At 59.9% G+C, this 15,603-nt stretch overlaps 1 protein-coding gene across 2 annotated transcripts in view; it reads left to right on the top strand.

Annotated features, from left to right (window-relative positions):
- The first annotated feature begins 1,668 nt into the window (after positions 1–1,668).
- The window catches only part of TTC38 (tetratricopeptide repeat domain 38), a 34,475-nt gene continuing 20,540 nt past the window's right edge, over positions 1,669–15,603 (top strand). The window contains exons 1-7 of one of the 2 annotated variants that reach the window (XM_004477990.3): positions 1,669–1,797; positions 2,750–2,827; positions 4,341–4,422; positions 4,822–4,993; positions 5,886–6,059; positions 9,028–9,103; positions 11,059–11,178. In XM_004477990.3, coding sequence (XP_004478047.1) covers positions 1,774–1,797; positions 2,750–2,827; positions 4,341–4,422; positions 4,822–4,993; positions 5,886–6,059; positions 9,028–9,103; positions 11,059–11,178 — 726 coding nt within the window. In that variant the 5' untranslated portion in view covers positions 1,669–1,773. The remainder of the gene's footprint in view (positions 1,798–2,749; positions 2,828–4,340; positions 4,423–4,821; positions 4,994–5,885; positions 6,060–9,027; positions 9,104–11,058; positions 11,179–15,603) is intronic. The other variant, XM_004477991.5, reaches the window with a different exon arrangement.

The following is a 15,603-nucleotide window of genomic DNA, read 5'->3' on the forward strand; positions in this document are numbered from 1 at the left end:
CTGGGCGCACTCCTTGCGCATGGGGCTCCCCTACGTGGGGGACACCCCTGCGTGGCATGGCATTCCTTGAGCGCGCATCAGCACTGCACATGGGCCAGCTCCACACGGGCAAGGAGGCCCGGGGTTTGAACTGCGGACCTCCCATGTGGTAGGTGGATGCCCTAACCACTGGGCCTAGTCCGCTGCCCCATTCTTCTTTTGATGGGCATGTGGGTTGCTTCCATCTTTTGTCTTTGCTTATTTTTAAATTGGGTTGTCTTTTTGTTGTTGAAGTCCTTTGCCTATTCTGGATATTAAACCCTTATCAGATATATGGTTTCCAAATAGTTTCTCTTTCTTGATTACGTCCTTTGACACACAGTTTTTAATTTTGTTGATATCCAATTTATCTATTTGTCCTTTTCAGTGTCAAGTGTAAGTATCCATTCCCTAATCAAGGTTCTCAAGATAAAGTGTTATAGTTTAGCTGTTAAGAGAAAACAAGTATTTTAATGCTATAATTTTGAAAATCAAAATTAATGCAAACAATCCATGATGAACAAAATATCAACTTAAAAAAAAAGGATTTATTTTATCCCCCCCCCCCATTTTCTGCTCTCTTGTGTCCATTTGCTGTGTGTTCTTCTGTGCAGCACCAGGAATCTGTGTCTCATTTTGTTGCATCATCTTGCTGCCGTGTTTGCAGTGCCACTCCTGGCGGGCTGTGCTTTTTTTGCGCAGGGTGGCTCTCCTTGCATGTGGGGCTCCCCTACACGGGTGACACCCCTGTGTGGCATGGCACTCCTCATGTGTGGTAGCACTGCATATGGGCCAGCTCACCCCACAGGCCAGGAGGCCCTGGGTTTGAACCCTGGACCCTCTAGGTGGTAGGTGGACACTCTTATCAGTTGAGCCAAGTCCGCTTCCTTATCAACATTCTAGATAAAGACAGGATCCCACCCTATATGTGTACTGCTCACCTCACGCACCCCAAACCCTGCCAGGTGGTGGGTTGGGGAGGGGGTTATCCTGCATTAGGAGCGAGCAGACTCAGCCAGGGCAGGTTTGTGGTTGGCTGTTGGCAGAGCTCAGGGCCAGAGAGAGAAACTGAGCGTTCAGGTAGAGGAGAGTAACGTTTCCGGGGCAACGTCCTTCAGAAAGGAGGACGGACGAGTCCCAGGACGCAGTGGGTAACACAGTATGGCTGGGCGCTGGAGCGGCCCCCGGCCTGCGTGCGTGCCTCCGGGTAGGCCTGCGGGGAAAGTGGCCGCTTCCGCAGGGCCGCCCTGCCTCCCCAGGGGGCCGGACTGCGGCCTCCCCCGGGGGCGCCCTGGCAGGGGCCGAGGCTGGCGCAGGAGGGGGCGCTCCAGGCGCCCAGGCTCCCCGTGGGCGGGGCGGCCCTCCTTGGAGCTCCCCATTGGGCGCGCGGGTCACCCCGGGAGCCAGCCGACTGCGGGACCCAGGCCTCCGGGAGCGACCCAGACCCACCAGGGAAGGCGCCGGCGTGCGCAGGCGTCCCGCCTCCGGACGCTAGCCCCGCCCCTGTCGCCCGCCCCCTCCCCAGGACGCCCCGCCCCACCCCGGCGTCCAGCCCCGCCCCGCCCACCGGCATCCCGCCCCCCCCACGCTCGCCCCACCCCGCCCCCCAGCGTCCCGCCCCGCCCCCCCACATTCGCCCCACCCCGCCCCGGGGGTCCAGCCCCGCCCCGCGCCCCGCCGCCGGCGCCTAATCCGGAAGCCGGCAGGTGGCGGCGGAGCGGGGAGCCGGGATCCCAGGACCCGCCGGAGCGCGCCATGGCCCCGCTGCGAGACTGCCAGGTACGCGGAGGTCGCGCCGCCCTGGCTCCCCGCGGCCCCTGGGATTGGCCCCGCGCTGGGCGGGCGACGCGGGGTCAGGCCGGGGGACCCTGCCTGGAGCCTGACCGCGGACCTGGCGGGGAGGGCGCACGGAAGGGACCCGGGACCTCCCCGTGGAGCCCACCGACGGAAACAAGCCGCGCCGCCGGGGCGGGGGGCCACGAGGCTGGAGTCCCGGGGACAGCAGGACGTCCTTCGTGGCTTAGCTCAGGGCCGCCAGGGCGGGGACCTGAGTCCATTTTGCAGATGAGGAAGACCAAGGTCGGGGAGCGAGGGGACTGCCCACGGCCACGCAGTGCTTCACGCCAGGGCTCCGCCCGCCCTCTCTGGGGATAAAGGGCAATTTCCTAGGACTGCGGGCCCTTGGCAGGGTGCCACGGGAGGCCATTTCACCGCGCAGTTGTGACGGCTGTCCAGGCTAGAGGTGCCCCCCGGGGCGGCCGAAGCCTGCGCCCGTCGGGTGGAGGGAGCGGGGCGGGCTTCTGGCTGGGGCCCAGCAGGTCCTGTCTGCTCCGCCAGCCCTCGCAGTTGCTCTACCTGGTTGGGTCCTGTGAGGACTGCCCGCCAGTGGGGTCGGCAACTCTCACGTGGGGATACTCACGTCACCCTTTATTTGCAGGAGCCCCACTTTACAGAGGGGAAGCCGAGGGCAAGGGGCAGGCTCTTCGGCCACTGGGATTTCCGTGGGGGCCGCCCCACGGGGGCTTGGCGCTCCCTGTGCTCCACACTGTATCTGTGAAACCCGGGAGGCCAGCGTCTGTCCCCCAAGGTCTCGTCGTGCTGCAACCCTTACTGCAGGGTGGAGAGGCGTCTTGGACCCCTGTGGGTGGGCTGGGGGCTGTGGCTTGGGCGTGTGCGCGCGTTTGGAAGGCCACGTGGAGCAGGACCCCGTATTCCTCGGTGCTGTGCCTAGGCCTGGAAGGATGCTGGGCTGCCCCTCTCCACCCTGAGCAACGAGGCCTGCCGGCTGTTCGATGCCACCCTGAGCCAGGTAAGCCCCCCGAGAGGAACGGTGGCCCCTCCTGTGAAGGTCCATGGGGAGGTTTTTGAATTGGCAAATGCTTTTTAAATGCCGTTGACTTTAGCGTAGACGTCAGAAGTCTGTGCAGTTTGAGGATGTGGGCATGTGCGTGGGAACATCTCCGCCAGCCTGTGGCCTGACCAAGAGAGCCCCGTGCCCTCCCGCCTTCCCGGGATGCCTTCTAGCATAAAACTAGAAGAGGCCTCAGGAAAAGGGCCAGCTAGTTCATTTTACAGGTGGGGAAACTGAGGCCCAGAATTGAACTGACTTGAGTTTAAGGTCATTGAGCAAGTTAGGCAAAACTAGGACTGGCACGTGGGCCTGACTGCACTGATGGGCGCCGAAAGCTGGTTTCTCAGGAGCGGTCCTTTCAGAAGGACCAAGGAAGCTCCTAGAAGCCAAAGTGATTTCCAGAAAAGACGGCTTTGACACAGCGCTGCACCTGCTCCCCGCCCACCCTCGCGGGCTCTGTCAGGTGCACTTGAGTGATTTGCCCGTTTAGCATTCCGTGTTGGCCCCTGTAGACGGATGGCCTGTTACGTGTTGCCTTCCTCAGTTCAGTGGCAGTCCTCCTCCCAGGCAAGACACGTCCTCTCTTCTGTATCGTGGCTGTGTCGTCTTGCTGTCCTGGTTAGAACACGGCTTCTTTGAGCCTCTGCGCCAGCTCACCCATGTCTTATTAAAATACACCGTTCTGGGGAGTGGGTGTGGCTCAAGCGGTTGAGTGCCTGCTCCCTACATGGGAGGTCCCACGTTCGGTTCCCAGTGCCTCCTAAAAACAGAAAAACAAACAAGCAAACAAATGAAAAAACCAACTCAGGGGAGCCAGTGTGCCTCAGTGGTTGAGCACCAGCTTCCCACATACAAGGTCCAGGTTTAATCCCCAGTCGTACTACCTCAAAAAAAAAGAAATGCATGTGTTAGTTCTGAGCTGATGTGGGTAGATGACCGAAAAAAAAGGGGCACGCTTTAAAATCTAGTGCATGATTTGGGTTTTAGAATTTTTTAAAAAAGGACTAGGAACAATATCCCAAATTGTCAGAAATGGTGATGCGATAAAGAGCAATTTTTATCTTTCCACTTTTGTGCCTCTTTCTAACTTTTCATAATGAATGTTTATCATGGTTATTTTTAAGAGGAATGGATGAGAAGTAGCAATGGTCTTCTCGTGGTAAGTGACTTCACAGGCTCCTCTTAAGGGCCCAAAAAGATGATGTTGGATGGTAGGTCACCTGTCAGGAAGAACCTTCCTGTTGGGAAAAAGATGTGTTTTTTTTTCTCATTCCTTTAGAAATTCCTTTTTTATTCTTTGCAAATGATGCTTCAAGTGATGAGTAGTTCATCTCTTCATATGAGACCAACCCAGTTATGCTTTCTCTGGGTTAGAATCCAGAAAATACTCAATGTTCTAGAAAGAAAAAAGAAATTGAGGTGTTGATACATGCCTTAAGTAATGTCAGCCAGAGCTGCCTTTTTGTTGCAGTATGTAAAGTGGACCAACGACCAGAGCCTCGGTGGACTCGACGGCTGCCTCTCGAGGCTCAGAGAAGCAGATCCGACCTTCAGTGAGTCGACCCTTCCCGCAGCCCAGTACACGGTGCAGTCCCCCCGTGGGGGGCCAGCCCCACCCCCATCAGCAACCTCCACGTTTCCCCATTGGGAGGCCTGTGCCGGCTGCTGTGACAAGACCAGCTGACGAGGGAAGCCCCACCCAGCTCACCTGGTGAAGTGGGGAAGGGGCCCCAGACATCGAAACCCACCAGAATGACCTGGTGATCAGAGTATTTGTGGAGATCCAGGTGCTTTTAGGGACTGGCAGGGGCAAGAGCTGTTGGCGGGGCCAGGCAGGACAGCCTCTGGGCCGCTTGGCTTGTGTCCCCTGGGGTGTTTAGGTCACACACAGGGCTTGGTATGGGCTGGTCTGGACCATCCAAGTCACCAGCCACTTCCCACCCTGTCGTCAGCAATGGGCCACGTCATCTCCAACGGCCTCGTGCTGATCGGCACCGGGAGCTCTGTGAGGCTGGACAAAGAGCTGGACCAGGCTGTGAAGGCGATGGTGGCGAACGCCAGAGCACAGCCGCTGACGGCTCGGGAGCGGCTGCACGTGTCCGCAGTGGAGATGTTTGCCAAGGGGTGAGAGGCCTTCCTGGCCCGGGCGCTAGTGCTCGAGCTGGGGCATGCCGCAGGCTCCCACCCTGGGGAAGGGGGCCTGGGAGTGAATCTCCTGCTACCTGACTGTCCGACCGAAAATCTCCTGCCTGCCTCTGTTTCCTCGGTTGATGGCCAGATGAGAAGTAGTTGGTCAGGGTTCCCAATTAAGCACTCAAAGCACCTTTTTTGTTTTCTTAAGTCAGCTGGTTATGATTGCTGTTACAAAAACAATGGAACCACGTTACAGAAACATCTAAAAGAAAGAAAAAGGAAGAAAACACTCATGCCCTGCATTGCACACGGGCAGCTGCTCTTAGATCTGTGCTCCTTACCCTGTTGCAACACCAGGAGCCTCTGCTCGTTGAGCTTCCAGATCGCTCCTCTCTCTTTCACACACTCACACACATGCTTCCATTGTTCCCACACTTGCAGCCCTCTCCCCTCTCCGTCCCACCCCCATCCCGTGCCCCAGTCTAGGAATCCCAACCTGGGCTCGTCTCCTGTGCAGCCTATGCCCGCCCAGCTGCGAGATGCCCTGCAGAGCCCGGCTACCTGGGCTGATGGCAGGGGGGCTCTGAAGCAGACAAAGTTCTGCCTGGTTCTTCCTGCTGAGTCCCGCCAGGTGCCAGCGCACAGTCTCAGCTGAAATCGGCTTTCGTGATTTGTTAAACCAGTTTTTTTACTTGATTTAGAGAGTAGAATTTCCCATTGTTTTTTTCAGTTTTCTGAGCCAGAACCTGACCTAGAATCTGTTTTTGTTTTGTTTTGTTTTTAACCAATTCTGTGCAAACCTTAACACTGGCAAGAAATATTGCCCCTTACTGCTGTGTGGACCCCGCGCTCAGGACGCTGGGAAATCTCTTTTGGCTTCCAGGAACTTCCCCAAGGCCTGCGATGTGTGGGAGCAGATTCTGCGGGACCATCCCACAGACATGTTGGCCCTCAAGTTTTCCCACGATGCCTACTTCTACCTGGGCTACCAGGAGCAGATGCGCGATTCTGTTGCTCGAATTTACCCCTTCTGGACCCCTGACATCCCCCTTAGCAGGTACTTGCTGATGGAAATTGCGTCATTTCTGTTCATCTCTCCTTAAGGCCTTAATACCCGGTGACCCCCTGGGCCCCGCCCTAGCACAGGTGGCACTCTGGGCCCCACCTTGAAAACACGACCGTGTGTGACCCTCTCCCCGTTCAGCTGGGTACCGCCTTCCCCACATCTCCCTCATCCAGTCCTCACATCTGGCCCCTCTCCCCACAGCGACCTGAGCGACCCCCCTCGGGGACACTCTGGCTTCCTTCTGGCTTCCTGTTTCTCCATGAGAATCCCTGTCCTGCCGGCCCGTGCAGGCTGCCCGACCAGGTCCCCTCCACACCCCGGCCTGACTTGGCCTCATCCCTCTCCTCTCCAGGCCGCTGCCCCTCCCCACCGACCTTTCACCCGCCTTCGCCCCGCCTGTGCTTCCTGGGTGAGCTCACCCACCCAGGCCCCTCAGTCCCCAGCAGGACTGAGCCTCCGGCCCCTTCCCCACCTCCCACACCCACCCCCCCTCCCCCTGTGCTCCGGGCCTCCCCGCTCTGCCCCTTCTCTCTCCCCTCTCCTTCCCATGCACCGAGGCGCGCCCCGCCCGAGTTTAGCCTGCTCGCAGCCGATGGTACAGGCACAACCAGAAGCAAGCGAGGGAAATTGTGTGTGGAACCAGGTGGCTGCGAAAGCGGTCCCCGCAGTGGCACCTGGCTTTCAGGCACATCTCTCGCTCTGTCGTTGCAAAAGCCGAGTGCTCAGGCTGCCCTGCCCTGGCATGTTCCGTCTGCTCCACCAACGGCACCTTCTCCCTGTCTGACGGGTGGCGCCCAGGGCCGCTTCCCCTGGATAGGTGCCAGGGTCTGAGGGCCCCAGTAACCACACCCTGCTCCCCCCAACTTCACATCCCACCAAGAGGCAGCTGCAGGGCCCCGGCAGGAGGGCAGCAGGCCTCCCCTCGTTCTGCAGAGTCCACTCTGGAGGACGTGGCTCGAGCTAGTCGAGGGGCTTTGGGGTCACCCCGCCCCCAGCTACGCAGGCGATCCCAGTCCCGGTCCTGGTGGTGCTGAGCCAGCGCAGGTGGTGCCCGCGGTTCAGTCTCTGCAGGCAGGGACCCCAGAGAGCAGAGAGGGGCGAGACGCCACGACTCCGCCTCTCTTCTATGTGCACCAATCAAATGTCCCCAGCCCCCTGCTCTGGGCACCCTCCGCTGTGGAGGAACACCAGGAAAGCGGTGTGGCGGTGGGTCCCAGATGATTGGGGCTTTCCTGTCCCCCAGAGGGAGCACCCCACAGCGGGTGGCCCCGGGGCAGGGGCAGTGGGGGCAGGAGTGCTGCCTGGGTCCCCGAGGGCCCCTGGCTCTCCTCTTCTGTTAAAGGGACTTGAAGTGCCCTCCCCAGGGCCTCCCAGGACCCGGCCAGGGCCTAGCCCCGGGGAGTGCTCACGGGGTAGCTGCTGAGTGAGGGCCTGGAGAAGGCCCTGGACTCCTGTCCGCTGCCCTCTCCCCTCCCCGTGTCCTCACCTGTCCTTGTACGTGCCCTGCTTTGCACGTGGGCAGCTGCTCTTACACCTGTCTCCAGCAGGGCAGGGACTTGGGGTGGCCCCCTTGGGTATCCTCAGCCCTTGGGCAGTACCGGGCACAGAGCAGGACCCCAGGAAAGGTCATGACAGAGAATCAGTGCATCAGAGAAGAGGGAGGTGCACCCTTACTGTTCCTCGGGCACCGGTGGCCTTCCCAGGGAGTCCGGTGCCCCAGCACAGATGGAGTCCCTCGCGAGTCCGGGCGTGGCTCGAGGCTCTGGTGTAAGCTGTGCCTGTGATGTGATTGGTCCAGAGGGCCGGGCCCCTGTGCACTGACCCTCACCCCCAGCTCTCAGCCTGGGCCGGCACCTGCTAAGCCCCTTCTTTCCTCTCATCGTCACCCGTGGTCCTGGGAGGGGGGGACTGAGGAGCAGGGCCCAAGAGGTGATGAGGGGCCGGGCCGAGACTGCACCCGCTGTCTGGCTGCAGAGTCCCTTGTTCGGCCCTTGGACGCTCCTTCTCCCCTGAAGACGTCTTGCAGAAGACCTCAGTAGGTCTGGCTTCCTGGCGGGCGGGGAGCCTTGGACCCTCGTTCCAGTGGCCTTCCAGGCAGCTCTGCCAAACCCTGGAGCCCCAAGGACAATTTAAAACCCCTGGTTGCATGTATGTTCGTTTGCTAAAAGCTGCTGTGAGCCACGTACCAGAAATGGGTCGGCTCTTGTCCCGGGAGTTTATTGGGTCGAAGGCTTACGGTTCTGAGGCTGTGGACATGCCTCACGGTATCCAGCACGCAGTGAGCACTCAGTAAATGTGTAAACGTTTGGGGGTAACCATCTCCTAGAAAAATTCTGTGAGTGGTAAAAGCTAGAGTTTTTATTGGGGTAGGGTATATATGACGTGGCATTTCCCATTTTAACCAGTTTCAAGACTGCAAGTCGGTGGTGTTAATTACATCCAGCGTTTTGTGACATCACCAGCACCCAGTACCAAAGCCATTTCCATCTTCCCGCGCAGCCGCTCGGCCCCAGTGACTCCCGTGGCCACCCCACCCTGGCCCTGGAAACCCGCATTCTGTTACTGACTCTGAATCTGCATATTCTGGGAGGAGCCTCGCAGCCCAGGGAAAATGGGCTGGCGGCCGGAGGGCTGTGCCCAGCGCTGCGGCCATCCACGTGTCCTCAGGGCTCCCCTGGGGAGGCGTCCCCCTGGCCGTGCGTCCGGGTGGGCGCTCAGCAGGCAGACGAGGGGCGGTGGAGCCGGCCTCGGCGGAGACCCTGCGGCTGTGCCAGGGGAGGGGGGCGGGAGGCTTGGCGGGGTCTGCGCGGGCGTCGGAGCGGGGCCTGGCCACGGCGCAGAGGCGAAGGCCACACTACCCCGGGAGACCGCGGCACCCAATCGCGGGGAGACGCGCCGTGGCCAGCCCTTCCGGGCCGTGTATCTCGTTTTTAAGGAGAGGTTTCTTCTCTGTTTTTAGCTACGTGAAAGGCATTTATTCTTTCGGGCTGATGGAAACCAACCTCTACGGTCAGGCAGAAAAGCTCGCCAAGGAGGTACGCGACCTGTCCACCCCGGCTGTGGCTGTGTGGCCCCGGCTGCCCCGCCCCTCTCCAGCCTGGCTTCCCCAGTGGTTCCCCGCGTCTCTCGGTACCCGCAACCCCTCTGCATAGCGAACGGTCCTACCTGCGTCCAGATGAGGGAGGTGAGGCTCAGGAGGGCATCATGCCCTCTCGGGGTGCAGGCTGGCTGCGATTGCGCCCGGCACTGCTGGGAAAAGAACGCCACGGATGGCGACGTGGGTCCAGCGCTGGCTCTTCCTCAGGCTCCGTGTTTCCAAGCACCACCAAGGGAGGAGAGGGCCAAAGGCTGGCTTCGGGGGGCCCACCCTGGGTGTGTGCTTCCTGGGAGGGCTGCAGTCATGCCGCCACCGGCCTCTCCCTTGACGCTGCCCCAGCGGGCGGACGAGGCCCACGGAGTGCCCCGTGGCGGGCGAGGACACAGACCTAGCGCTGCATTTGCTGCGGGCTTCCCACTGGCCCAGTGGCCTTGTTGTCCACACCGCGCCCAGCCTGCTGGCTTTACAGGGCTTGGCGGGCGCACCTCAGGCGCAGGGCCAGCTGGCGGGCTGCTGTGGCTGGGGACCCTCCAGCCCGGCTGCTCACAGAAGCGGAAGTTGAGGCCCCGAGAGGGGCCACTGCGCAAGGGGACGCCGGCCGTCCCCGCATTGGCCCTTTGTACACCCCCTCCCGTCAGCGCCTCTCTGCTGAGAAGGCATGAACTCCTGTCTGCCCAGGGCAGGGGGCCGAGCCCAGGGAGGACAGGTGCCGGCTCCCTGACGCCCACGCCGCTGCCCCGACTGGCGGTGACTGGATGGGGAGAGCGGGGAGGCCGGCGGGAGGAGGCGGCGGCGGGCAGGGCGGCTCTGCAGGCCGAGGCTTAGGGCCGAGGGGGCTGGGGAGGGCCCAGCAGGGTAGCCCCTTCTGGGCCTCATAAACCAGGAGGGGAGTTTGCACTTGGTCCAGCGGGTGCCGAGAAGGCTGTACGGGAGGAGGAGCTGGTGAGAGCCCCAGCCGAGCCCCTCTCCCTCCGGGGACCCCCACCCCCAGGCTGTCAGATGGGCCCCTGCAGCCCCCCAACAGTGTCCTGGTGCGCGGGGGCCACCCCCACCAGCAGCCACCACACCTCCCCGCCGCCGTGCCTGCTCGCTGTGTCCCCACGGGTGTCCAGGCAGGGCCCGTGGATGCAAGGGTGCCCCCTAACGCTGCCGGGGTGCTGGGCTTCTGGTTTCTGCTTCTGTGGGAGGAGCGGGGAAGCCGGAAGTGGGGGATGGACCTGGGCTCCTGAGGCTCCCACCATGGCCGGTGCCGGGACCTCCAGGCCTGGCTCTCCAACCCGTGCCGGGCGCTTGGTGAGCTTGTGAGTGCCGTGAACAAACGAACGCATTCGAGAACAGCAGCCCCCCAGGGTAAACCGATGTGCGTCCTCCTTCCCGGGCTCACGGACTCGGGGGCGCCCGGGGTCTGAGTGGTCAGCGCCCGCGCCGGCCTTTGCCAGGCCAGAGGCGCCCCGAGGTCGTGGGCAGAAGCCTCCAAGGAAGGCCGGTGTCTCGCCTGCCCGGGCGGCAACGCTTCACCTGGGCAGCAGCCTCAGAGGGATGGGGATGTCATCACGGCCTCTCCCCAGGGGGAAACTGAGGCTCAGAGAGGCTGGGCAGCAAGTCAAGGGTGCAGAAAGCTCGGAGGCAAAGCGGGTGACTCCTGCCGCCGGCCCGTCCGAAACGGACGGGTAAAGGGGCTGCTTGTTGGGATCGTCGTGCTTCCCTTGCCCTTGACGTGTTGCCGTTGTTGCGACCATCGTGAGCCAGAGCCCCCCGCCCCCCCTACTGGTCCGGCCCCCAACCCTCGTGCACCCAGCTGGGCCCCTCGAGCCCCTGCGTAACGGCGGTCGCCCCGGGCGCGAATCCGCGCTGTCTCCTCTTCCTTCCCACCCACGCCCGCCTGCCCCGTAGGCTTTATCCATTGACCCCACGGACGCCTGGTCGGTGCACACGGTGGCCCACATCCACGAAATGAAGGCGGAAATCGAGGAAGGACTGGAATTCATGCAGCGCTCGGAAGGCAACTGGAAGGTACAGCCGTGTTGATGGCTCACCCGCCCCGGGGGCTTCCGTCCGCCCATCTGTCCGCCCCCTCGAGCAAAGCCGGCTCTTTACAGGCAGGCGATCCAGGCCGCGGCTTAGTTCTGGGGAACCCGTCGGGCTTGGAGGTGTTCCTGCCGTGCCACAGCAGCCCTGGAGCCCCATGGCTCCCAACTCCTGCCGGTGTGTTCTAGACAATGCTAGAACTGGCTTGGGCCTGAGGCACTTGCTTGTACAGGGAATGGATCAGAAATTCCCCTGGGGAACGAGCAGGGCCAGAGTTAGAGCCGCGAGGGTCGTGAGGTGCCCCCTCTGCGCTCCCCGTCAGCACAGAAGCCTGAGCCAAGGAGCGGCCAGGGCGGATGGGGGTGCTGCGTGCAGGGAGCGTGTGCCGGCCGGCCGGATGCTGGGGCCGGGAATGCCCCCGGGGTCCCCGCGCCTGGCCGCCGCCCTCGCCCAGCCCCGCTCCCGCTTGCTGTCCTGCTCTCTGCCCTGCGGGTGCCCCTGGGCACGACCGCCCGAGGCTCGTCTGCCTCCCGCGCCCTGGCCCCAGCGGCCGGTGCTCCAGGACGTGCGTGAGCAAACCAAGGAGACGCCGAGCGGTGCCAGGGCCGGAAGGGCGCTGGGGCCTCGCCGTTTGGACAGCTCCTCCCCCCATAAGCTTCTCCCAGGCGCTGGGGGCCACAGGGGGTCTGGAGGTCATCGGGGCGGCCCCCTCCTCAGGCCCCCCGGGCAGGAACTACAAGAACCTGGGCCGGGGTCCCACGGGTGCTCCCGGGTGGAACCAAGAGGGCAGGGGAGGCCTTGCCAGGGCCCAGCCCCCGGGGTCCGTCGCACCCGAGAGCTCCCTGTCTTGAAGGGGTCCGAGAGACCTGGGCTCTCGCCTGGGGCAAGAACTGGATCCCCCGAGCCTCCGTTTCATCAACTGTAAAGTGGCTGGACGAGCCCCCACGGGTGTAAAGTGGGGTGCTGAGGCTGGCCAGGTCGTCTCATCCTCCCGTGTCTGCGTCTGTCCTGCGCTGCGGGTCTTGGCGGCCTCCGGCCTGGCCGGCCGGTCCTGGGGGTGGACGGTGTGGCCTCGGGCCCCCTCCCCTCCTCCTGCTCCCGAAGCTGCCCTGGGCGTTTGGCTGTGGGCGCAGAGCTCCATCAAGGCGCCGGTCACCGCCCAGGCCTGCGCCAGCCCTGGGCACCCCCCTGAGGTCCAGTCCAGGCTTCCCAGGCCTTGTGGGACCAGGCCAGCAGAGTGACCAGCCTCTAGCAGTGTGTGAGCTCCACCACGACAGGGACCTGCTGGGGGACGTGGAAGCTCAGAGAAGACGTCCAGCCCAAGCCACCCCAGGGCTGTGGGCGGTGGTCAGGGCCACCTCCGAGCTGGGTGTTAAAGGATGAATAGGAGTTTGCCGGGCCAAGGAGGAGGATATGGAGGGTATTCTAGCAGAGGGCTAGCTCCAGCCAAGACACCAAAGCCTCCAGTGGCCTGTTTGGGAGAGAGAGCTGGGCGGTGCGGTACCAGCCGGGCAGGGCGGTACGAGCTGGTGTGGGCCACGGAGGAGGCTGGAGCAACGGCCACTTCCTTTCCTGGGAAGGGGAAGTGGTGTCCAGGAGGCGCTGCCTGGCGTTCATGGTGTGGGGCAGGCTCCCGTGCAGAGATGGGGCCGACGCAGGTGAACCAGGGGAGCCCGGCAGGTTCAGGGCCGGTGCTGGAAGGTGAGGCATCCGTGGAACCCCTTCTCTGCACTCGGGTGCAGCGAGCGGTCAGGAGTCCTCTTCTACATGGTCTCCCCACTTTCCACTCGAGGAAGACCCCCGTGTGGTCTGCTGCTCCCATGGTCTGGCTCTGGGGCTGACAAGTTGCCCGCCTCCCTCAGCCTCGGTTTCCTCTTGGGAAAGTTCAGGCGTAATCCTTGCCTCCCCTCAGAGCCGAAGGAGGTGACGGGGTGGAAAGGGCCCCCCCCCCCCCCCCCGGCCAGCCTCCGAGCAGCTGCCAGCCAGCGTCCTTTTCCTTCACTGATCTCAAAGATGACCACTCTGCCTGGGCACAAAACCACATTTGATTTTTTTTTTTTTTAAGATTTATTTTATTTATTTCTCTCCCCTTCCTCCCCCCACCCCGTTTTCTGCTTTCTGTGTCCATCCACTGTGTATCTTCCGTGTCCACTTCTAGTCTTGTCAGCGGCACTGGAAATCTATGTCTCTCTTTGTTGCGTCATCTTGCTGTATCAGCTCTCCATGTGTGCGGTGCCATTCCTGGGCAGGCTGCGCTTTTTTCACACTAGGTGGCTCTCCTTACGGGGTGCAGTCTTTGTACGTGGGGCACCCCTACACAGGGGACACCCCTGCGTGGCACCACACTCCTTGCGTGCATCAGCACTGCGCATGGGCCAGCTCCACACGGGTCAAGGAGGCCCGGGGTTTGAACCGTGGACCTCCCCTGTGGTAGACGGACGCCCTAACCACTGGGCAAAGTCCACTTCCCCACGTTTGATTTTTTGTGTGTGTGTGGGTTATACGTTCTTTTTATTTTTATTTTATTTTTTCAAATTCTACTCAATTCATTCATTTTTAAAAAAAATATTACGTTCAAAAAATATGAGGTCCCCATTCACCCACCACTCCCCCCACAGTAACAGTCTCCCCCATCATCATGACACATCCATTGCATTTGGTGAGTACATCTCTGGGCATCGCTGCACCCCATGGCCTGTGGTCCACACCGTAGCCCACACTCTCCCACGTTCCATCCAGTGGGCCATGGGAGGACATACAATGTCCAGCAATTGTCCCTGCAGCACCACTCAGGACAATTCCAAGTCCCCAAAATGCCTCCACATCTCATCTCTTCCTCCCATTCCCCGCCCCCAGCAGCCACCATGGCCACTTTCTCCACACCAATGCTACATTTTCTCGATTATTAACCACAATAGTTCATGAATAGAATATCATTAAATCTACTCTAATCCTTACTGTATTCCTCCTTCCTGTGGACCTTGGCTTGGTTGTGTCCATTCCACATCTATGTCAAGAGGGGGCTTAGATTCCACATGGATACTGGATGCAATCCTCCTGCTTTCAGTTGTAGGCACTCTAGGCTCCATGGTGTGGTGGTTGACATTTTTCAACTCCATGTTAGCTGAGTGGGGTAAGTCCAATAAATCAGAATGTAGTAGCTGAAGTCTGTTGAGGCTCAGGGCCTGGCTATCATATTGTCAGTCCAGAGATTCAAATCCCCTAGATATATCTTAACCCCCAGCACCAAATACAATTCCAGTAAAGTAGCATGAAAGGCTTGTGAGAAGAGATCACATCTGAGTCCAGCTCCATCACGCAGAAACACCAGCTCCAAAGAAGGGCCAACCGACATGGCAGTGAACTCCATCTGCCATGACCATAGAACCTGTGGGTCTCTTTAGCCCTCAAAAGAACCAATACCTGGGGTTGTATCTATTTTATCTGTCTCTGAGACTCTGCTCAGGTGTGCATAAGGGCAATCCTTCTGACAACCTCCAGACTCTTTTCTAGAGACTCATAGCCATATAAACTCATTTGTCCTTTCCATTTCCCCCTTACTTTAGGTCAAATAGCATTTTTAACTCCTGTTATTATGTGTAGACAGGGATATTCTGCTGGTCCATGTTGAACCTTTAATTCAAGGTCATTTTCTAGTTATGTCATCAGCTGGTACTTGGTAGTGATCCCTCAGTGCCAGGGAGGCTCATCCCCGGGTGTCATGTCCCACACTGGGGGGAAGGCATTGCATTTACATGCTGAGTTTGGCTTTGAGACTGGCCACATTTGAGTAATACAGAGGCTGTCAGGAGGGAACCCTTAGGCACAGTGCTGCTCTAGGCCTTGTTCTTATTTCAGGTGTATAGGCTCACAAGCATAGTCATTAGTATCAGGGGCTCACTGTTGGACCCTCATTCCTTCCTGGTCCTTGCTGTTGCACTTGGGGGACTGCTGCTGCTCCCCTAGGGACCACGACAGAGCCCCCCCCCCTCCGGCCAGGAACCCAGTACCCTCCCAGCTGTTGTTTTTAATTGTTTCCACTATGAGTATATCCAAACATTTCCTTGCACCCTGGACACATGCCCTGTATAACTCCCTGTCAACCATATATCGCCTGTCAATAACTTCCCATACCAGTATTCCTCCGCTGCCATTGTTGAACCACTCTGTGATCCAAAACTTCCTGAACATTGAAGCCCAATATAATGTCAGTTTCCTTTAATAGTAAAATGGAATATAGCGAAGAGTTTAAAGGTTAGATATAGAATATATATTGATTTGGAAAAATTCCGCATCCTATCTTTTTCTTTTCTTTTTTCCTTAATTATTGAGCTTCTCTTCACAAGAACCTTAGATCACAGTAATTCATATATACAATATACAGTAGTCCCACATATCCATTATAAAACC

This window comes from Dasypus novemcinctus, chromosome 12 (assembly GCF_030445035.2).
Source record: "Dasypus novemcinctus isolate mDasNov1 chromosome 12, mDasNov1.1.hap2, whole genome shotgun sequence".
Taxonomy (NCBI): Eukaryota; Metazoa; Chordata; class Mammalia; order Cingulata; family Dasypodidae; genus Dasypus; species Dasypus novemcinctus.